The 23,843-nt window shown below is 41.5% G+C and overlaps 2 protein-coding genes across 5 annotated transcripts in view; one reads left to right on the forward strand and one right to left on the reverse strand.

Moving 5' to 3' along the window:
* Positions 1–13,691, forward strand: part of tmem117 (transmembrane protein 117) — a 48,323-nt gene extending 34,632 nt beyond the window's left edge. For 2 of the 3 annotated variants that reach the window (XM_005927780.2, XM_005927781.2), the window contains exons 5-8: positions 997–1,094; positions 2,716–2,875; positions 7,854–7,983; positions 9,020–13,691. In XM_005927780.2, coding sequence (XP_005927842.1) covers positions 997–1,094; positions 2,716–2,875; positions 7,854–7,983; positions 9,020–9,681 — 1,050 coding nt within the window. In that variant the 3' untranslated portion in view covers positions 9,682–13,691. The remainder of the gene's footprint in view (positions 1–996; positions 1,095–2,715; positions 2,876–7,853; positions 7,984–9,019) is intronic. The other variant, XM_042223167.1, reaches the window with a different exon arrangement.
* A 5,449-nt stretch (positions 13,692–19,140) lies between these two features.
* nell2a (neural EGFL like 2a) overlaps positions 19,141–23,843 on the reverse strand; it is an 84,019-nt gene continuing 79,316 nt past the window's right edge. For both annotated transcript variants that reach the window (XM_005927783.3, XM_005927782.3), the window contains exons 19-20: positions 21,951–22,175; positions 19,141–19,968 (exon numbers count right to left, since the gene is read on the reverse strand). In XM_005927783.3, the coding sequence (XP_005927845.1) occupies positions 19,927–19,968; positions 21,951–22,175 (267 nt within the window). In that variant the 3' untranslated portion in view covers positions 19,141–19,926. The remainder of the gene's footprint in view (positions 19,969–21,950; positions 22,176–23,843) is intronic.

A 23,843-nucleotide genomic window follows, 5' to 3' on the forward strand; every position in this document is an offset into this window, starting at 1 on the left:
TGAAATTTTCAATTAACACTTGGGTTTCATTTGCTGTATCTATTCATGCTCCTCTGAAGAGAACCTATGGGAAATGACTACCCTGCCTGGGGCAGGGTTACCAGGGCCCAACCACGGAGCCAGCCTTAGGGAGGGGCACAGTTAGAGCACCTGGTGGTTCGGTCTTAGTCGACAGGGCTCAGCCAGATGTAGTCTGAAGAAGCAACATGGGCCTGCTCTCTGGTAGACCTGGCTTTGGGAATGCCCCAGTGTCCTTCTGGATGAGCTGGAATAGCTGGCTGTGGAGAGGGAGGTGTGGGCTTCTTTGCTTAGACGGAGGCCCCCATGATGCAGACCCAGATAAGCGGAAGAAGATGGATGGATGCAGTAACTTTTTTGACAGTTTGCTCACTAACTCCATTCAGACAATTTCTTCTGCTTATCAGAAGTTGGGTTGCAGTGGCAGAAGCCTAAGTATTTTAATCCTGACATCATTGTGTTTGCCATTTTAATCCTAGAGGACCCAGAGGCACTCAAAGGCTAGAATGAGACACACAGTTCTGTCCCGGCATCTCCTCCAAAGGGAGGCATTCATGAATGATCCTGATGAGATGCCCACACCACTTCAGCTGCTTCCTTTTGATGCAAAGGAGCAGTGATTCTGCTCTGATATTCTCACTGTAAACCTGAGCTGAGCCATTTTACAGAGGAAATTTATGTCACTTTTATCCGTGACCTTGTTCCTCCGGTCACCATCCAGAGTTGGTGTGAGGGTAGGAATGTAGATGGACTGGTGAATCAAAAGCTTCTGGCTCAGCCATGTTTTCACCGCTAAGGTGAAAACAGGGCCGAGTGCCTGCATTACTGCGGGCAATGCGCCAATCTACAGGTCAATCTCATGCATCGCCTGCCCGTAACTTGTGAACTAGATTTCAAGACACTTGAACTTCCTCAGTTAGGGTAACAACTCTCCCCCAACCCACACAGAGAACTATTACATTATTTTACTTTCTACAGGTGACAGACATGATGCTCCAGGATCAGCACTACCCAGACTGGGGCAAAGCTGCCAGAAGGTTCTGGAAACAAGGCAACAACAGGATCGTCCTGTTCTGGTATGTCATTTTCTTACACTGAAATAGAATCTCTGTTAGACTGTGCTTTTCTTTACCTGCATGCACATAAGATATCAATATTTCCTCAAGCTTTGAATTGTACTACGTCTTCCTGTAATGCTCTATAGGAGTGTGTACATGCATGTGTGCGTGTTATGTGATCTGTTCAGCGCGTTGCAGGGTTACACACAGTCAATAGCCATGTTAATCATCCCTCACTCAGTGTCAGCACCTTTAATTAGAAGAACAGGCTGAAAATCAATGGACACAGCGAGGTCTCCAGGCAAACCATAGCCCCGGCTTTTACTTACTCATACCACAAGCTGTGACCCTGAAATAAGTGCTAAACAAATGCTGCAAACCATGTCTGATGCGCACTTTACTCAGCAGACAAGTAGAACCACTCCCTGTTTAGATGCACTACACCACCGCTGCATGGTCCCAGCGGCGTTCATTCACAAAAGTCCTTTGGTGCTGTCAGATAGTTTGACATAGCGTGTCATTCAGATATGTCACGTAAAAGCTTCTGCAGTGGTTCATCTCGGGGTCATTGTAAAAAAGTGAAAAAAACTGAAACAGGTCTGACATCTAGTTAATAGGAACACAGAGAGCTCGAGACATCTTAAACTTCAAAGCGAATTTGGCCGCAGCGTTTTAACATTTCCTTTTCGCCGAATTGATTCACCTGCAATTAGAATGCAGGCGGACGAACTGTTCGGCGACTTTTCTGCAGCCCTTCATTATATTGATGGATGCCTCAGCTCTCCGTGTCACAATCAATGCCAGATTTGATGAGCTATCGTTTGAAATTCAGCGCTTGAAATGTGATTGATAAATGCGTCGCTGGATATGTCTTGTCAATATGTGCTGAAGGGCCGTTGCAAATTGTAAAGGACAGCGCCAAAAGTCGTCCGTGCTGAGGGAAGGGAATGCCGCTTGTGGAATAATAAAACCCCTCAAAATTTATCTCTCAAACAGCTGAAATGGGATATGAGCTGGCAGTCACTATCTGCAATGCAGCCAACCGATGTGTGGTGTGAGAATGCATACAACTGCACAATAATCGCTGGGTGACATTGAGACAAAATACACAGTGGAGAATAATACTAAGTCACATTGCCTCTCTTCACATGGCTGAGAAATTTTTCAGTGAACACTGAATGCAGAGTAATCCCAGTGTGACATGAACGAAATGCGGGAAGTGTTAAAGAATGCAAAAAAACCCCAAAAAGCCCTCTCTAGGTAAGTGATATTTTGGCTCATGTTAAATATGTAAATGCATGGAAATATGTATGCAGTAGAGTTTTGAATTACATTGTCTCTGCATCCACAAACAGACACAGTTATTGTCTATGCACATTCATCTTCCTGGAAACTCACGCTATTTGTCAAATCTTGGTAAAAGAGTGTGGTTCAATGCATTATTGAGTCCATGAAGAGAGACCGAACAGTGCGAGATTGATCTTCTCTTGTAGCTGTCGTACCTGTTGTTTGTGTTCTGAGATATGTGATGCTAACTGTGCACCTATCTAGGCTGAAATTTAGAAAAAATATTTAGATGTTCTTTTTTTTCTCAAGTTTAATGCTTGTTATCATGCTCCTCTTCTCTCCTGTGCTGCAGGACAGTACTCATCTCTCTGACATCAGTAGTGGTTCTGGTCATCAGTACCGACTGGATCAGCTGGGACAACCTGAACCGAGGCTTCCTGCCCAGTGATGAGGTCTCCAGAGCCTTCCTAGCTTCCTTCATCTTGGTCTTTGACCTTCTCATTGTTATGCAGGTAGATCAGCCCCATGGGGCCAATTTAAGGGGGGAGAGAAAGAAAGAAAGAAAGAAAGAAAGAAAGAAAGAAAGAAAGAAAGAAAGAAAGAGTAGCAAGCTGGGATGTCTCTTGGCTTACTCTATTACCTACCTTGCCAGGTCCTCTGCCTCCCCCTTTTTCCTTCCTATTCATCAATGGGGCACTGCGGCACAAAGCAGTGCGAGGGCGGTTGATCCCTCTCAGCTGGCACGGACACAAACTTACACAAACACACGTATATCTGTTTATATACGAAGATACAAACAGAGAGGTGTGGTGTTAAATATAAATTATTGACTTTTTAAAAAAATCTCTTTTACCGTCTTCATCATGTTTCCCAGACCTCCCTATGAGCCTAGAGACGAGTTTATTTTGTTTAATGATGACTCACAAGATTGGAGTCCCCACTTCCCCCACCGCCCCCAACCCAATGTCTTCTCTCTCTCACAGGAGAGTGAACATCAATAAAGCCTGTGTCAGTCACTCATGAATATGCAAATGTGCTTGTCTGGGGGAAAAACCCCCCAAAACACATACTGTGTGCTTAGGAGAAAGATTGTGAGATTTTTGTTTTCCCCCACACTGCTAACCATGCGCCTGAACCACAGGCCAATCATCTATTTGCTCAGAGCTTCTTGAGCCTAATTCAGCAAAGCGCCTCCCAATGTTTAATGAACATATTTCACTGGAGCTCGTTAGCAGGTATTAGAGGACGTCCTACAATACCAATATCTCGTATCCCCTAAACATATATTTCCACTTTGTTTATTATGGTAATTATAAGGAGCCAGCAAATGTATCGGAGGACATTTTTCAGTGTTATAAATACCTCACTCCACAGAATCCTGGCACCGACGCCATTATTATTCCCTTGGTATTGTGTATTAGAACAACTGTAACACTAAAAGTGATTTCTAGACTTATTTATTGAAACAGTTCATTATTTTAAGAAGGGCTTTTTGCTGCTCAAGCCAGTAATTACTTCACGCTGTGGTCTTTTCCCCACAATTATTGTGATTATGCAGATTTAAAGCAGTAGCTGATCTTACACTGTGCAAGCGTTTCCTCCCAAACATCCTCGCGTCTCGCTGAGGCCAGCTTTTTCGCCTTCCTTGACCGACTCCCGGACGATGTGTTTGACATCTCCGTTTCTGGACCCTCGACTCTCTCGCTCACGCTCACTCACTGTAACTTGGCTGTTTATCATTCCCGGCTCGCAGTGATTTGTTTACGACAGGCCTCCGCTCATTTTCTGCGCGGTGTACAGCAAGCACATTTACTGCAATTATTTATGGGTCAAGTTAGCTTGTGCCGTTACAGGGCTCTCGCACCGGCGGCCGTCACTACATTCCTTCGGTCAATAAAAATTCATCCGCCGCAGCCCTCCCAACAGCTTCATTCGCCTCTATCCTGGATCTGTGCCATAGTTAATCTCACGCCTCCATGAGAAAAGATGGGTGATTTTGTTCTCAAGCTAATTAATGCTCCAATTAATGACCTGTCTGGATTTGCCTCCGAGCAGGGTTTTATCTTCTTTTTTTATTATTATTATTTTTTATATAATTGTGGCTTTTTGCTGTTTTGGGTTTTCTTTGGCAACCAAATGTCAGATTTCTGTATATACATATTTACATATGTGAAAGATGTTGATACACCCTGCCAGTTTACTCTACCTGTATTTGTTGTAGAGACTCATTATTTTGTGGTAGGAATGTTTAAATGCCATGCCTGCAAGTGCTACGGCAACAGATACAGCAGCTACGGAAGCAAAGTGGAGGACTTAATTAATATCCAAGGGGCTCTCGTCAAATTGTTTTGCTGTTCTGTTCATAGATATTTGGCACAGGAGACCTTGGATCACATGAGGACGTAGTGAATTCAGATGTGTTAATTTCGCGCAGAGCAAGAAGCTCTGTGCAAATAACAGAATCAAATGGAAATAGAGCTAATCTGAAATTATGTGTGCCTTGTTTTTTTTCCCCTCTAATAGTGATGACAAAAGCTAATTTGCAAAATGATTAAGTCAGCTCAGCAGAAAGAAACTGTTTCATAACATTTTCCTCTCTCTGTCTCTCTGTGTGACTTTCATTAGTTTCATCTGTGTTTATAATAATTTTAATGCCATGCTTTTCATAATCTTAAGTAACTCATTACAGAAATATTTAAATACATTTTAAAATGGTGTCGTAACACGGACATACAGTAGGAATCGTCTCCAGCAGCAGAACAGCAGACAGTAACAATTTAAGGCTCTGTATTCACTGTTAGGTTAGATTTTACTTAAAAAAAAATCACTTGATCTTTAATTTTTTGATAACAAAAGCAAATTTTTGCTCACTGCCCACTTCATTAGGGACACTTGTTCAATGGTTGGCAGAAGCCTACTGCGTTCAGGTATTTAGACATGGTCAAGATGAAGTTTAAAGCGAGAATCAAAATGGGGAAGAAAGGGGATTTTAAAAGACTTTGAATGTTGTGTGGCTGTTTGTTCCAGATGGTGGTGGCCTGCAAATTGGTGATCTACTGGGATTTTCCCACAATCATCTCTAGGGTTTACATGGAATGTAATGCTCTGAACTGTCAGGAAGGCAACAGTAATTCAAATAACCACTAGTTATGACCAAGATGAGCAGAAGAGCCTCTTTGAATGCACAATATGTTCTTCAAGCAGACGGTCTCTAGCAGCAGAAAACCGGATCAGGAGCCAATCCCGTCAGCTAAGAACAGGAAACTGAGGCTGCAGTTCACACAGGCTCACTAAAATTGGAAAAATATTGCCTGGTCCTGATTCTTCAGCATTAGGATAGAGGCGATCCTAAATGTCTTCTTGCCTTGTATCTAGGAGACCTTAGCAGGGAAAAATTTCCTCTGACATAAAAGCTCCTGGGATCACTGAAACATACAAACCACCTCCTTGAATTATCAGGGAGTTTTAGGACTCCCTGATAATTCAAGGAGGGAAAGGAGCCAGCTGAGGGGGTTTGGGCATCTGATGCCTCCTGGACACCTCAAAGGCAAGGTGTTTCAGGCTCCAACTGGGAGGAGGTCTCTGAATTTGCTGGAGAGATTATGTCTTGGCTGGCTTGGGAACAACCTGGTGTCCACCCAGGTGAGCTGGAAGAGGTAGGAAGTCTGGGCTTGCCCCCTTGACCTTAACCTAGATAAGTGGTAGAAGATGGATGGATGGATGGACTGAGCCCCTTAGTTCCAGTTGAGCATCATTTATATGCCAAAGCCTAGCTGTATTGTTGCTGACCATGTCCAACCCTTCATGATCACAGTGTACCCATCTGATGGCTGCCTCCACCAGGATAACATATGAATCATTTCAAACTGGTTTCTTGTGCTACGTTCACACTGCAGGCGAAAGCGCATCAAATCCGACTTTTTTGATCCTATGCGACCCATATCCGATCATGTGAACAGCACAAATCTGATATTTTCAAATCCGATGATTTGATGTTTTAAAGCGACTTGCTGTTTGAATGGTCATGTCGCATTAAATCTGTTTTTTACGTCACTGACACAAGACAGACGCCAATTATCAGCGCCGGAGAAGACATCGCGGACGCTTCCTGGCCATCCCATGTAGATGTTAGTGAAACTGAAGCTCATACGAAAAAAAGGGAAAAAATCAGCATAAAAATCAATAAAAGAAGCAAAGCATTTAAAGAGCAAAGAGATGAAGCGTCCACACTCACAAAGGGGGGAGGAGATGGAAAAAAGAAGCACCGCTCCTCTCTAAAACAGCGATAAGAATGATTATTAGGCCATATGTAAATAACAAAACAACTTTACAACTTAAAGCAAAATTGGGAAACGTAAAGTCCAAAAAGTGTCTTTATATTAAGGGCCATCAGTCAAACAATAGTGTTTGCTCTGGGTCTAAACAGAGCACGTTGTGTGTGACTTCTCCTTTTGCTCATGCGGGCCACTTTGAGGGTTCACACTAGAGCGTGTTTGCTGACACATTTTATCTGTAGTGTGAACAACTAGACAAAAAAATCGGATTTGATCCAAAAATCGGAATTGAGCATTAAGATCTGCAGTGTGAACATAGCCTTAAACATGATGGTGAGTTCAGTGCACTTAAATGGCCTCCACAATCGCCGTATCTCAATCCAACTGAATACCTTTGGGATAGGAACGGGAGATTTGCATCACCAATGTGCGCTTGTCAAATCCGCAGGTGTAACAGATTTGACAGCTGCTCAAGTTGTCATGTTAATACGGACCAAAATCTCAGAGGAGTCTTTCCAGCACCTTGTTAAATCTATGCCATGAAGAACTAATGAAGTTCTAAAGGCAAAAGAGGTCTAACCCAGCTGTGTGCACCTAATAAAGTGGCTGATGAGTGTATATTGTTTATTAATTAGAATTCAGTTAAATTTTGATTAAAAAAAATAAAATCTAATCTAAAAAAGTTCTTCAGTACTTCACTGGTTTAAAAATGCAAAGCTGTAGGACTCAAAAAAAATAAGAAATAATATTTTTTTCACCTAATAAATGAATCATGTTTTATGTATGAATAGTGAATAGTTTCACTAAAAACCTACCAGCCACCCAATAAAACTACATATTTGCAAAAAAGAAAAGTGACACCACGGGGGCAGAGGAAGATGCTGATGTTGAGCTGCCTGCTGATATTTTTTTTTTTTTTTTTAATCTGGTGAAATCCCATGTGCACAGGCACATGAGTACACACCACATGCGTGTAAACACACAGATTCGTCTGCCGTCTCCAGTAGCTGGCACCACGTTTAACCTCCAGTCAGTTTATGAAGAGACTCCACTGAGTCTTAATATTAACTAATATTGAAGCCTTCTGTGAAGTGTTCAGCATCCAATAAACTATGATGCAGAGCTGACATTAGTCACGTCAGTGTATTCAGATGGGTGGCAGCATCACAATTGCGAGCTAAATTTTCAAAACCTGTTGTATTTGTGCGTGTTTTAGGACTGGGAGTTCCCTCACTTCATGGGTGACCTGGATATGAATCTACCAGGAATGTCTACAACACATGTGAAGGTTAAGCTTCCTGTCTGCAAGCGCATCTTTAAAGAGGAGTACCACATTCATATCACAGGTACACTCAGATACAGGTCCTCCGGACAAAGAACGGGGTTATTTCATTGTTTTTTTTTAATGAGAACCTCTGGGGTTTTTTTTGGGTTTTTTTCTATTTTTTTTTTTTATTTTTTTTTTTTACAGCTGTTGGAAATGGATTAGGCAGCAGAAAGAAATGAAAATGTCCATGAGGGAGACATAAATTTGCCCTATTTTTGAATTGTGAATACTTAAAATAAAAAAGTGCTGTGGCTGCTCTACTTTTCCACTCCTTTCTTTCTTTGGGGAAGTGTTTGTTGGTTAAACCACAAGCAACCATTTATAATACATGTGTAGTTTCTGTGGAAAGCAGGTGCCAACGCCGCTTCGATTGTGTTTCCTGTTCCTCGCGTTCCTCCATGATGTGCGAGATGCTTCCCTCATCATCTCTCGCATCTCAGCCTCTTTAATGTTCTCTGCAAATGAGTGTATTTCCCATTTAAAACCGTCCTACTGGTTTCTCTATTTGGTTCTGCCACATGAACACGGCCTGTCATGACTATCAAGGGGAGGCGAACCAGTGTTCCTGAGCTAAATGTTAAACTGTTCAAAGGCTCAGTGGTTCGCAGAAAGTTGTTAACCTTAATGCATTGCATATCCATTAAGCATTATGGAAATGGCTCCGGTGCGGCGTGATTGGTTTAACTGAAAGCTTATTAGCATCATATCGCGGGGAAAGGTAGGGAGTAGTGTCACATATACCAGGGGCGACATCTGCCTGCTATCAGACAACCTGGGCAGTGGTGGTGTGGGCTGTCTCATGGTAATATAGTGATCTTGTTAGGAGATACCGTGGAGGAGCTACCACCTCTATCTGCATGCAAAATGAGAGGAATTTCTGATTAATGAATGTGACAGCATATCCATCTATGGACTCTGCCCTCTTAGCCATGTTTGGAGGAAGCTTGTGTGGTACATCGTTGAGGATATGCTTTAAATCATCTTTACAGTGCGTGCATGCTACTTAGCTTTCAAATATAAGCCTGGTCTAATCCAAGTTGCAATTCTCATTGCAGGTAAGTGGTTCAACTATGGTATCATCTTCCTCGTGCTGATTTTGGACCTTAACATGTGGAAGAACCAGATCTTCTATAAGCCCTATGAATATGGGCAGTATGTTGGGCCTGGTGAGAAGATCTTCACAGTGGAGGAGCCAGAAACCCTCAAGGACTTCAATCACAGCACACTCACCTACGAGTGGCGCTCCACCAACGTTGACCCTAGGACCAACTTAACCTACGTGGAGCGGGACATGTTCCTCCACAGCCGCTACATTGGAGCCAGCTTGGATGTGAAATGCCTGGCCTTTATTCCGAGCCTAGTGGCGTTCGTACTCTTTGGGTTTTTCATCTGGCTGTTTGGTCGATTTCAGGACAGCGAGACCTTCACAGAAAATCCAGACAAGAGTTACGAGAGGATAAAGAGGAAGTCGCCATCCGAGTACAGCAAGGAGATGGGCGCGACGCCAGAGGAGACACATGTCACTATGACCGATAGCCTCAAACGATCGGGAACGCCGATGCTTCTGTCGGTGGATGGGCCGCACTTTGGAGCGACACCCTCTACGAACTCTACGATTTCCATGGAAACCCAAGAGACACATCCGAGCATTGTGATCGACAGCACGGAGCAGGATGAACCGGCAGTCTCTTTCGATGTTCACAAATTCTCCCCGTGACTTGACGAACCTCTGAAACTTTGTACCTGCAGACAGGTTGGAACCAACATGATCAATGGTAAACAACTCGAGCATGTTTATTCAGGACAGCACAAGATGTCAGAGGAGGATCTTTAACACAGTTCTTCAAGTGAAGGACAGAGTGTTATTTACCTAGCCTAACCTTGATGGCTGTTCCAGTCATATTAATATATTTTTGTACCAAAAGCATTTTAAAAGTCTTTAAATGGCACCAATTCTGATACATAGCAGATCCATTGCAAAACCTCAACTGACCAGGTGCTACCTTGGATTTTACATTTTCCTAATTCAATTTTGTCAAGGTACACCTACGGGTGCCTGTAACAGAGAACTATTTCTACAGATGTGACCTTCGGTTAGTGGAGTTTTATTGTTTCAAAACAGTGTTATAACTACAGCAGTGCCTTGATATTTCGCATATTCAGATACGCAAAGCATATTCTAAACAGCCTGTGTGACCATCCGGATCTGCTTTACTAATGTCTGACATACTGTATGCTCTTATCATATCGACATCATGTTACCTCATTTGATCCTGAAACTTTATCATTTTAATTTATTCTCATGCGATGTCACTCTTACTACATTTTAATTGTGTTTATGACCATCGGTGTACGGTGACGACCTCCTCATTTACCCTCACTTGATTTTAGTTGCAAAGATAATAAATGCAATCAGCAGAGATCAAATAGCTAAACAGCAAGCCACCTCATGATTGCTTATGCGGCTGCTGCACCTTTACTGAATACCAACAGAGGGAGAAAAGGTGGTTTTTGCCCTTGGCATAAACATAAATGTAAACCATTGAAGTGCAGCGGTGACTTCTCCAAAGCTCAGGGCTTCTTTATGTAAAGCTAATGGTTGTAAAAGCAGATTTTGTTTCCTGTTTTATTGCATGAAAGAAAAGGTGCATTATCCTACTGTAAAAGAAACCCTCATTTCAAACATAACTAAAAGCTGCAGCATTTTAGCTTAAACTGGCTTTAATGTGTAAAAGTGTTTGTACACCTAAGTTTGGGGGGTGTTTGGTCCAAAAACATGTTCTTTTTTGTTTTTTTATACAATAAAATAACCATCTAAATTAAGTTTGTTGTTAATTATATAATGAACTTGCTCATGCTTTTGACCAAAGATGCTCAATCATGCAGTATTTTGAACATATTTGCAAGAAAATGTGATGATTTGAGACAAAGACATGTACGCACCGAGACAACGCAAGATAGCATGTGCTCTTGTTGTACTCTGCATTGATATATAATGCACAATATTACACTGTGGCTGCAGAAATAAGAAACTATGACATATATCTATATGATATTTCTCAAATAGTCTGCTTTGTTTGCCAATGAAAGGTACAGCAGTCATCATGTAACAGAATATGACCAGATTTCTTACATTTTGTAAACTATTATCTACAGTATAAATTAATATAATTACATTCACATTAATGGATTATCGTTTCATTTTTTTTATCTTTAATTTTTGAAATGACAAAAACAATTAAAATGTCTTTTATTTAAGGTTGAGGTCCTGTTCTGGTAGAACATTACACAGTGGAGTTTCCTGCATTTGTGTTTTTGTGTATGTGAACTGGAAGCAGAGCGAGAGAGAGATGTCCACTTGTGTCTGTACATGATGTTTTATACTTAACAGTCCGTGTGTGTGTGTGTGTGTGTGTGTGTGTGTGTGTGTGTGTGTGTGTGTGTGTGTGTGTGCAGACACATGTGAAGTGTGTAGGTGTTTGCTGCTACACTTCTTTTCAACAAAGGCCATTCTGTGAAGAGGTCAATTTATTCAGCATAATTGGTTTGCAGCTCTTGGTTTAGTAATTATCCTTTTATACATTAAAGCTCTGTGAAGACATTAGATATTAGTGTTTTACCAAAGGGCAGAACCTCTTTGGACATGAAGGGGCTCTAATATGTTTGGAATGCAGCTGTAATTGTTTGGGTTAAAAGTGAGGCCTTTGTCTTGTTCGGACTGTTTTCATTGTGTTGTGCTGCATAACTGACAATTCCTACAAGTTCCTCTCTGTTTTTTGAAGCAAAGGGGATTGTTTTTGTGTTTCCACAGTGTACTGTACTACTGTTGAACCTTGTGCTACCAATAAATTAATACATTTTTTACATTCTGTATCGACCACTTTCCTTAATTCTTTTTGAACAAGGTTGCTGATCTCGATAAGTAACTCGCAAGTTAAGTTCTGCTTTTCAGTTTTTCTATATGCTTGGGAAGTATAGTTGCCAAGCAACAGTGCAGGTCAAGCTTCTTGCATCTGCTGACCCAATTAATGTGGGCAACAGGAGAAATAATGATACTATCTCTTCACAAGGACACTCGAATACGTAGCCTGCATACACATAGCACCCAGCTCAGATTAGCATGAGTTCTCCTCTGAGCCTGTCCGTTGTTTGATTTATGCCAGTGGGAAACAATTTGAATTTGTTACTTGTTTTGTTCCCCGGCGGGATTTGTTTATAGAACATGTCTACGTGTAAATGAGTTATAGATTGGATCGAAAATGTCTGAGGGATGAAAACTGAACTCACTGCCGACAGAATTGGTTCCCAGTGTGGTGTTGGGACTCCTCCAATGAGGTTGAGAGAAAAATCTGAAGGGCCTTGAGATGATTGATAATATATTAAAGAAGAAAAAAAAAGTGCTTTGTTACAGAGAATTATGGCACAGTACGGCTTTTCATCTTTGCTGTTTCCACGCTGGATTCAAGAGGAAATTTTGCAAGGAATGTTGCGAAATTTTTTAAAGGCACTGAAAGAATCCTACAAATGTTAGGGATCACATTTATAGAGTGAACGAGAGCCAGTCGCCCACTGTGCGTTTAGTGTTAATCGGCGAATGTTACTGTGCGAATTTGCTAAATTTATATGACACGGATGGTAGACATAAACACCAGGATATAGTTATTGTGAGCTCTTCAACTTTTACCCTTTATCTCAAAGTGCAGCTGTGTCTAAATAAGAGATGCCGATTACGAGAAAGGGCTGAAATCCAACCAGTGGTTAATGAGAAAATACCACACAGAGGAGTGCGTTATGACAGATCTGTGATGTAACAGTTATTCACTTTCACTAGGAAATATTCAACAATTCTTCTAAGACTCTTGGATGTGCTGATCGCAAATTTAACTATAAAACACTCTAATTTAAATTGTTTGTTCTATTAAAAATGCTTCAACACCACAAACACGGTCATGTGGTCCAGTTTGGCGACTCAAATGAGCTGGGAGCTATTCTGTGTCGACATCCATGTATTATATGTACATATTCTTGCTTATAATATAGGATTTCACTCTCTTTTTGGGACTACCAGATGTTACCCTTCAGATCAAGTCCCATACACGCATCTTGGCCTTGCAGGTTTTTTTTCTTGTAAGCTCTTCTGTTTTGACATATATGCAAAGATTCTATTAAAAAGGGTTGCATGTAAGCCTAAATCTAACCCATTCTTAAAGCATGTGGTTGTTAATAGATAAAAGGGACTGCAGGGGTTGCTGCTGATAAAAAGTGGTTGATCGTTTTAGGTTAAATCATGTTAAACAGTGACTGTTTCATCCATCAGCTGTAGAAAGCTGCTTCACGGGCCTGGAATCCAACCACCGGTTTAACACAACAGAGGAGTGAGTTATGAAAAATCTGTAATGTGACAGAAGCAGTTAAACAAACTGATGTGAGACTATGCTATCGCAGGTGTCATCCAATCCAGCACTCCATTGTCAGTAACCGTGTATCCCGGGATGTGTAATTGCACCCACAACACTTGAATCCTGCTGTGCCATTCACTGCAAAATTAGCTTTAATAAGAGCCTCAGCTAGATTGCTTCAGTAGTAAATATTAAAACACCTGCGGTGTGAAAACCAAGCAGATTTGTGAATACCTGAGGTCTCACGGATGCTTGTTGTTTGTCTGTGAAATAAATCTCATTGCCAGAGTGTATTAGCTGTTTTTACTGAGGCCTCTTCCAAGTCTGCCATTGGGCTGAGAAATTAGATATTGATTTTTTTTTTTTTTTTTTTTTTTTTTGGAGGACCATGCAGAAAGTGAGAGAGCACATCAAAACAGACATTTCAAAAAAATGTTTATGGGGTGTTGGAGCCTGATACCCACGTTGTCTTAAAAGTGTATCGACTTCTCCCTCAATGCCGTGGATGCATTCGTGTTGGAAACGTTCATGATCACTTCCTTTCTGTCTGGTAATCAAATTTTTAGCTTGCTTCTTTTTTTCATGACAGAGAAGCTTTCTTTCAAACTGACTTCAGGCACCTTTGGAATGTTCCCCATTATTTACTATTTGTTCCAATAGCATGTCTACAAATCCAAAAAGACATAAGAACTGCTTTTTGAGGGAGGATATGAAGCACTATTGTTGGACCTAGAGCTAAATATAAGCCAGAAAAATTCTCTAGAGGGAATGAGCCATAGCTACAGATCAACTGGAATCTTCTCTACTGTCTTTGAGCTATCCTCCAATTAGATCAGTGTATCATGTCCTGGCATGGCCCATCACTCTGTGCTGGCAGCTCCGTGACTCTTAGAGACCTTGTGAAATTTATCAGTACTGTCAGTCCCAGCCAGCTACAAGGTTTCCCTTCAGTCTTTTCACCAAGTCTGAGATGGTTTCTGTCCCCAGTGGCCACAAGGGAAAGAGAATTCATCAGCAATTCCTTCTGCGGGTTTCTGATACCTAACAGAGGAACATGTGGCTTGGATAAATCTCTCAGAACCTCCAACAAGTCACTCAGAGGACTGAAACCCCAGGGGTGGGTTTGTGATAATGATGTCTGCCTTACTCTTCCTGTGTCGAGGAAGAGGATCAAATTTTATTCAAATTGTTCGTAAGTTATATAAAATGAAGAGCTGCTTGGTGAATATTAAAAAAAAATTCAGTTGCAATGTCCTTCAGTGGAGCAGCAGGTAAATGACGATAAAATCCAGTGTTGGGGAAAAATGTCTCTTTTTGTTTTTTTTTTTACCAACATTGGACCCACAAAACTGAAAATATCAATCAGAAAAATATCTAATAGAAAGATATGTCACTGTGCAGCGTATTTCTTTGTGAACAGTGGAAAAAGTTGATCTTGACATTGTAAGCCTTGCTGCAAAACTCACACACTGCACTGTTTTAAATAGTTTTATATAATATGTTATAGTCATAGCAACTGACCAAGAGACAGGGGTGTAATTTCGAGGAGGGTTAGGGGGGTTATGACCCCCCCCCCCCAAATAAAATTATGAATTATCTTGCATAAATAGGCTGTTGATTTTCTTTACTCATTTCAGGTATTACCAGCAAAATAGTTGCATGTTTATGTTTCATCATCTGGGAATTTACCCAGATTTATTTATTTATTTAGACAGAGATCTTGATCCCCCAAATGTTCAGCACAAAATTACGCAGATGCCAACAGTCAGAGAGGAGTGTCCGGAATGCATGGAACTGATAGGAAGGCAACAGTAATTAAAGAAACAAAAAAACACTCTTTGCAACTGAGGAAAAAGCATCAAAACATTGAAGCAGATGGCCTGCACTAGCAGAAGACCACACTGGGTACCACTACTGGTACTGAGGCTTCAGTTTGCACGGGCTCACTAAAATTGGACAATAAAAGCCTGGAGAAATGTTGAGACTTGATTTCTGCTGTGACATTAAGATGGCAGGGTCAGAATTTGGTGTAACCATCATGAACGCGTGTATCCACCAGATTTGCTATCGGTGGTGTGTGGGATATTTTCTTGGCTCACTTTGTGCCCCTTAGTCCCAATTCAGAATTGCGTAAACACCACAGCTTACCTGAGCATTGTTGCCGCCCGTGCCCATCCCTTTGTGACCACAGCGTTCCCTGCTTTCCGACTGCTGCTTCCAGCAGGATAGCACACCTCCTGGTTTCCAGCAACTTGTTGAGTCAATGCCACAAAGAATTAAGACAGTTCTGAAACCAAAATGGGGGTCTGTATACTAAACTGTATAATACAGTTTTGTTAATCTCCTGAGGAGGTTCTTCGTCGATTAAAAACAAGTTCATATGAAATAATCAGTACTAAATATCCTGATTGTAGCACCTTTGGCTGCACCCACAGTTGAAGCTGGAACCAAAAGCTATAGGTGCTGTGGGCACAGTGAGCACTTGTGTGGATGTTTGCTGTAACACAGACAATTCAAAGCGGCTTCCATTCTTGCTTTGGCTCATGCTCTACATGCTTATGCATTAAGTCAATCCCGCACAAGCTGTGACAAATAAGCAGAATGAACAGAGTTTACCCTGCAGCGATAAGAGGTACAAATACACGCAAATGCTATAAATTGCACATGTCCATGTAATTCCCTACACATAGTACATGCATGAGATTGCCAAGTCTAAAAAAGATGATTTTCAGGTGATTGTATTATTGCATGCTCCTGGTATCTTTTTGTCAGATAAAGACCCTTCTCATTCTTCAGAGTGCAGTGGATTTTGCAGACCAATTAGAGCAATTTGAAGGCTATAAGATCACTGAAAACGACATGTCAGCCCAAATGTATTACTAATGCGTTTTTTTTCTCTCTCGATTTAAACTCCACACTTAAAGTAAAACTGACTTTTCACTGTTGCCTTGCTTCACCAGCTACAATCACAATGATATGTGTGGTCATTAACAGTGAATATAGGACAGGCAGTGAAGTGGACTCCCCGTGGGTACAGGCATCTGTTGCAGAGGGTTCAGCACTGCCATGGAAAATTGGACATTTAGGAGCCAGCTGGAGGACCAGTCTGCCCTGCTGTGCCACCACTACTCAGGTGCCCACTGGCTTCATGCCACCACCAGCTAGAAGCCACTGGACCAAAGCAGGCCAGATGGTGCCCTTGCCAACCAACGAGCAGCCGCTGTGAACTGTCCACTGCACACTGTCCACTGCCCTATCATTCAACTCAGGGATGAGTTTGGAGTCATGATAACCTGAGTTAAAAAAAGTTTTTGGAGCGAGAGCGATGCAGAAACAAACAAAAAAAAAGGCTCAAGTGAGCAGAGTGTGTGTTGGAATATAAATGGGCCCCCATTACGTTGCGTGTTTGTTAATGTAAGCAGCTGCGAGGTAGAATCAGTTCGTGGAGAGAGACTTTTCCACAGGGAAATAAAGCCATCTCCGGGCTGAACTCATTTGTCTGTGGCTGTGAAGGGATAGATAATTATATTAGGAGCTTTAAGTGCTCTTCTGCGATACAAGTATTACTACCATCTCCAAAGGCACAGGACAAAGTCGGGAGGAGAGAGGAATCCGTGTGCTACAATTGCGGCAGTCGTTGCTCTGCATCCAAATATGCAGACATGAAAGTGTATCCACCACACGGGGCTTTGTATAAAATCCAATCACTGATAGAACGCTGTTAGATCTATAAATCACACAAATTTACTTATCCAGTGTACAATATCTGCGGGGGACAAAATCTCTGACTTTCCTCAGAACAAATTAGTTTTGATCAGTGTTTGTTCTCTTAATTGTTTGAGCTTCACTGTGCAGAATAATGTACGTTCACAGCGTGGCACTAATTCCAATTCATCAGCCAAAAGCGTAAAGTTCCCCCAACCTGAGTGTAAGGTGTGCACCGTCACAGCTAGTTTGGAAGTGAATCACGAGCAGCTTAAACTTAAAGCCAAGCTTGCGTGGCACAAACACTGAGAACAAGGTCTTTGAGTGTGGTAGGACTCATTTTGTGTCCGGTTATTCATTTTTTCACAGAACTAGGAGTAGTAAAAAGGCATTGGATTTTTTTAATGGAAAAAGATATTATTCAAAGCAGATCATTTTTATATCTAATCTTAACATAAGCCTGGCGATGGTTCTAAAAGGGCACGTTTACAAACCATCTTTTATGTGCAAGGCATCAAATATACACCAGCATGTATAATCAGTCAATCTATCAGTGTTTATTTCATTTTTAATGTGTGACTGCAATAATATGACCGATGCGTTCACATTAAAATGTTTTACTGCTGCAACCCGTGGAAGGGAAATTCGTTTTAAGTGTTTTATGTACACACGGCTACCTGAATCGACTAATGACGCGTCATATTTTATAAACTGGGTAATCTCTCTGTAAAATGTAACTACATAAGTAGTGTGTTTGTTTCATGCTCAAGTCACTCCCTGTATGTTTAGTTTCCACAGCCATTTCCTGCCTCACCTGTAGCCAGTCTGCCAGTTGACATAGTCTATAAAGTCCTCCACTGCCCTTTTGCTCTTTGTCTGATCGACTTCACAATCTCAAGCTGTCCAGACATTTTTTTGTTTTCACTCTGCTTGTGGGTTTTCTTTGTTCCCTCTGTTTTTCTTATGTGTAGGGTTCCTCGTCTCCTCTTTTTACGTCCTCCTGCCTGGGACCCGGAAATCAATCTCAGTATCCCATGTTGAAGGATTTCTGAATTGCTAAAATGGATCAGAGAGGAGAAGGCGGGCTTGCAGAGGAGCTATGATCGAGGATGCGCAGGTGTATCCTGTGCATCAGCATATAAAAGAGGCGTGGCACACAGCCAGAATACATAAACCGTGGTGGGTGATTCTTCAAACAAGCAGTGATTTGTATCGTTTCGGTTTTTAAGATGATTGTGAGGCGTGTGATTCAGGGTTTGGGTTTTTTTTTTTTTTTCAGTATTTGTATGTGTGTGAGACAGAGGGTGTGATATCTTGCCACATTGCAACTTTAATTAAAACAGCCATGAATATTTAAAAAAATGCAAACAGTGTTACCTCTGACTTCACAAAGCACAGGTGTAGTTGGGCTTGAGATTGCTTTAAAATAAGGCTCTGGAGCAATACTACATCATGTTATATACTCAATGGCTCAGCTCACATCTCTGATTGGAGTGACTAGGATCGAAGGAGAGGAAAGGAGGGGATGTGCAATGAGAAAGAGGGGAGGTTTTTAACTTTTTGTCCACACCTTTGTTTGCATATTTTCAATCTCCTAGAAATTATTAGAAAATGGATTTAAGACTTTAATCTGCCTGATTTCCTTTTTAGGGGTCTTCTCCTCTGAACAGTCACAGTGTCTTACACTCTGAGACTTCAGCAAAGTTTACTGCATGTCATGCTGTGCCACATGGATCTAATAAATCCAGTTTTATGTATGCAGACTGTAAGATGATATAGTCTAATCTGCTCAGGCGCTACAGCACATGGTTACAATCCCTTCTCCATTTGTTCCCACGCTATACATTCATCGGTGCAGTCATGCTGGAGGATGAGTACAGACAAACACGTCTGCTACCTAAAGTTAATCAGATTTTCTTCTTTGTTGGAATAATCGCAAACATTTTGTAATGCATGTTTGTGTTTTACAAACTAACAGTGAACCCAGAAACCTAAAAATCTAATTGAAGCCACTGTATGGCCAATAAAATCTCATATCTGTTAAATCTGTTACATAAGAAAAAGACAAGCAATTAATGTAAATGGAAATACTTTATTTCACTATTACACAATAACAAGCTGGAAAAAAAATTACAAAAAAGAGAAATGGAACAAAATGCTGCAAAGCACCACATAATTTAGACGACTCAAATGTGGCAACGGAACCTTATGCTAACTGCCTTTGCTCTAGCTAATGTATCATCATCATCATCATCATCATCATCATCATCATCGAGAATTTAGAAATCAAAAAATATTTGGACATCAAGCAGAGTCATGCCAGTAATAGTAATATTTTACAGTTTCATGTAGCAATGATTGGGAGTGGGGAATGGTGATCCTTAAAGGTTCACTCTAAGTGGTGAGACATAACAAAGTGGTGGGTTTCAGGAAACCGTAGTCCATCATCTGTTTGGTATGATATACATTTGCATTTGGTATAAAGGAGTTGAGGAAGCAGGCGCCGGTCATAGAGTATTTGCTCTACGAGTTAAAGCTTAGCACCAGATGGGTGGAGTTTACTGTACAGAACATACAATCAACTGTGGCTAATCAGAAGGGAAAGAAAAATACCTGAAAGGTTACATTTTTTTTTTACAATTGTCTGTATTTGACAATGTGACACTGGGTGTGTTATTCTGAACTTCCACCCATCTGATTCAGCAGGCCAAAACAAATCCTTACAACGCAAACACTATGTGACCCACGTCTGTGAGGAGGACAGTGAAGAGACACAGGGATGGTGTTATTTTTTATGTATTTTTTTTGTATTTTTTTACATGGAGAACACTGTACAGGTGCCTTCAGATCTGCCAGGACTAAAGGCACATGGGATCCACTGAGCAACAGATGTGTCCATTCTGGAAACACAAAGAAAGAGAAAGAAGAGAGGCACAAGTTTGTTACAATTTAACCTCAGGGCAGCTCGTTTTTTTCAACCAGATAATATTTTTGGGTAACAGCAGTGCTGCGGCGCACAGACTCGGTTTGGTATTTAGAGTTTGTCTGGGCGCTAACTGATACAAGGTGGCGATTTCTCACTGAGAAATGTGAACGGTCACAAAGTCACTTTGGTTTAACCCCTTCTACGATGCGTGTACCCCGGAGGTCCCTGTAGTTGGGACTATGCTGCATTTGTTATAAAAAATAAAACTCATGCACAGTGAAGAGGCTGAGTGTTAATGCTAAAACTAAAAGGATGAAAAATTGCTGTGCTTCATTTCTGTTGAATCAGAAAACGGACTCTTTATAATTACTTTCAAATTTACACTTTTGATATTTCCACAAAGCAATGTCGAAAATCTCTAGCTGGCCTGGTGATGAGGGTGAGGATGCTGCATTTCAAGTATCCAAGAGGCCAAGGTTTTTAATTTTAGGCTTGCATTTTAAAGCTGCTACTCCAAGGACTGTTTTTAGGTGAATTTAAAAACTGCGTGCTTAAATAAAATTTGCCCCCCCCCAAAAAAAAGATGCATAACCTAAAGATGCCTCCCCTCCCCCGCGACCCTGACTCGCATAGAAGAAGAAAATGGCTGGATAGATGAATGGATGGTAGAGATTCCAAAAATGATGATGTTTATTGAAAGTCCTCAGAGAATAGCTGTTATTTTCTGTCTGAGATGCGGACATCATTGCAGGCACGCGCGACGAGAATATTTAATAGTAGAATTTCAAGTGAGGGAGTCAGCCTTGGTGGATTAAGTCCTAAAGCTCAGGCAAACAATTTACGCTCACATTTGGTAATGAAGAGGATATTGCCTGCATAGTTTACTCTCTCCGTGACTGCTCAGCGCTGCAAAATAAAAACTCACGAAGAGCAGCTTTCTCCATCTGATTTACTTGAGCTGCTGATGTGAGTGTTTCTCCAGACGTTTTCAGCACTTCATCCTCAAACCTGTGTGCTCCTTTAGCAGAGGGAAGAATACATCCATGATTTCCTGCTGCAGCCGAGCCAGAGGCCAGGAAAAATGACGCTGCCAGAATTTCAGTTCATTTTCATTTAAAAGAACAGTTCGACATTTAAAAAAAAAAATTGCTCATTATAACTCAGGTTACAGACCTGAAACAGGAGTCTTGTCATCACTCTGAGGTTGCGAGGCAACCAGTGGATTTACAGCAAGTTGCCGCTCCGAACCAAGAAGCAGGCCAGCACGTTACATTGTAAACCTATAACTTATTTTTACACCCTAATTAACAACTAATTAAAAATGTTAATTAGTGACCTTTAAAGGAGCTGGTAGGTTTATTACCACTCGACAGAGCCTGTTTCTAGCTTTAATCTAACCGACTGCAGCTTCATATTTAGCAGAAATATAGTGCAGTGCATCCGAGTAAGACATTCTCATCTAATCCTAAACAAGAAAAATAAAAAGCACATTTCCCGAAAGTATCAAAGTTCTGCTTCACAGAAAACTGCATTCTTGTTAATAAATATAAATAAAACATGTAATCTATGATCTAATAAACTCAAAATTAGAAAGGGAATAATTGCGGAACAGAACATCATATCTTATTTATTTGAATTGATACAGCAGCCGTCTTGTTCTTAGAATGAATATTAGATTCATTTTTTTTCCAAAGCAATTACTGTGTGCATCTTGGTTTAACTAAATAGCTCCCAATAACTGCCCTTTTACAACAACTGGTAAATTCAACTTCTGTGAGGTGTTAAAGATGCACAAATTGCCTTTCTGTTGCAAATACTAGTACTCTGTTTTTGCCCCCTGAAAAAGCACAAAGGGTTCTCACTTTTCAAGCCATTTTTCTTTTGTGTCTTGCCTGCCACGAACTAGAGAAACTGTAATTTGCTGTTTCCATGCTGCCGGCAGGACTAGCAGCTTACCTTGCACTGGCACAGAGTGCACTCTGTGCCATGTTTAATCCAGGAGGAGCCGCTGAAGCGTGAGATGTTGTGCTCGTCCGTACATGTCTTGGTGATGTCGTTGCGGATGGTGTCAGCCTGGCAGGGGTCGGTGACACAGCGGGGACAGCACTCACCCTCGGGCACCACAGTAAACTCGCAGTCCACAGGCGGGCACGGCAGAGGCCAGCAATCCACCTGCCCCTGCTGCGAAGGTGGAGATAGAATTTGAAAAGGATAGCCGAGCAGAGAGAGAGAAAAAGAAAAATAATCACTGCAAATGCACTTTGCATTTCCTGTGTCTAAACAAGTTATTCACTCAAATGCACATTTCTCCTGACGTAGTGTATTTGTATGCTGGAGGGACCGTCTCGACTTGTAAGGAAGCTAGAAAAATAAAGATGAGCGGCACAGTCTTCCAGCAGCGTCAGCAGTTTTTCCAGACTGTGGAGGTAAATGTTCCACCTTTCTAATTGACTTGTTCTAGTCTCGTTGTTCTCCTATTAATCTTACAGCAAACTTTCGGCGCAGAAAGCCTTCTTGGATTTTTCCTGCTGCCGTTTTCACTGGCCTGAGAAAACGGGTCATATTTTGTCCATCCTTGCAACTCTTAACCGAACTGTACTCTACATCATTCTGTCCTGACCCATTTCTGCTCGTGCTGTCATACATGCGCATATCTGCCGTGCGCCTTATTGAAATGAAATATGAGTTCAGACTGTTTATGTTTAAGCACACCAGCAGATATAAAAGGGGTGCGCACGCATGGTGAGCTTTGATGCAAGTGTCCCACCGGGGATATTCAATATCTCTCAAAATCATCTGACTCAGCGTTTCAAAAATGTTGTAGTAAATTAGGCTGGCTATAAAGCGCGCTCTCACACAGAGCTAATGCCCAATCCCTGCTTCTGTGCTGTGTGTAAACATTCGAAGTGGGAAATCCCCCCGAGTGGCACTTTCTGCTCGCTGCCAGAGGGAGGGATTGAGTGTAGCCTCAGGTATCTGTTCCACACTGTGATAGGGGACGATGTCATCTTTGTCTGTTTATGCAGATGTGGTCTGTTATCATACAGGAGAGGCTGATGTCGGGCACAGCTTTTTGCAAACAACTGACACTGGACTTTGATATCTTTGTGATACTTCAGATGAAATCATTTTTTAATATGTCTCCATTCACAATATCTCACTGCTATTTAATCTCTAGATGTAAAGATTTGCTGTTTTTAAGACTGAATGTTACAAAATGCCTCTGGGAAATTAGAACTGGTGACATTTATCTTTGCTTGGGAATTAGCCTGCAATAATTATGCCATTTTTATTCTCAAAAATGAAGCTACTATCTACATGTATGGTTGTGAAAATCAATGGTTTCTTTGATATTTTGGTGATTTAACAAGATGGCAAATTGCAAGTGGCCCGCGTGTGCGCGGTCTGCAAAGGCCACACTCTTGATTTCAAATGATTGCACGGTTCATACAAAAGGATTCACATCTTGGACTTGAGAGAATGTTTTGCCCATCTCCCTGCTGTCACTGTGTATTTTAAGGCCCCCGCTGAGTCTGGACAGCCATGCCTCTGCTAAGTGTAGCAGCATTCAAGGTTCATTTCACGTCCCTGTCAGGCTACTGGAGCCCCAGTACGGTATCGCGGGAGCAGCCTTCTCCCTTTCAAGTGCTGCTCTTTGTACTGCGTGTGCTGGTGGCCCTTTGCTCTGCGTGCGCCTCTGTGCATCTTAAACTGAGCATGTTTTATGTCTATCTGTGCGTACATGTGGACATATGTAGGATGTGTGCAGATTTTCAAGCACACGTATACTATGTTTACATTGTGTGTGTGTGTGTGTGTGTGTGTGTGTGTGTGTGTGTGTGTGTGTGT

Source organism: Haplochromis burtoni, unplaced genomic scaffold (assembly GCF_018398535.1).
Source record: "Haplochromis burtoni strain Fernald_Lab_line unplaced genomic scaffold, NCSU_Asbu1 Contig_104, whole genome shotgun sequence".
Classification (NCBI taxonomy): Eukaryota; Metazoa; Chordata; class Actinopteri; order Cichliformes; family Cichlidae; genus Haplochromis; species Haplochromis burtoni.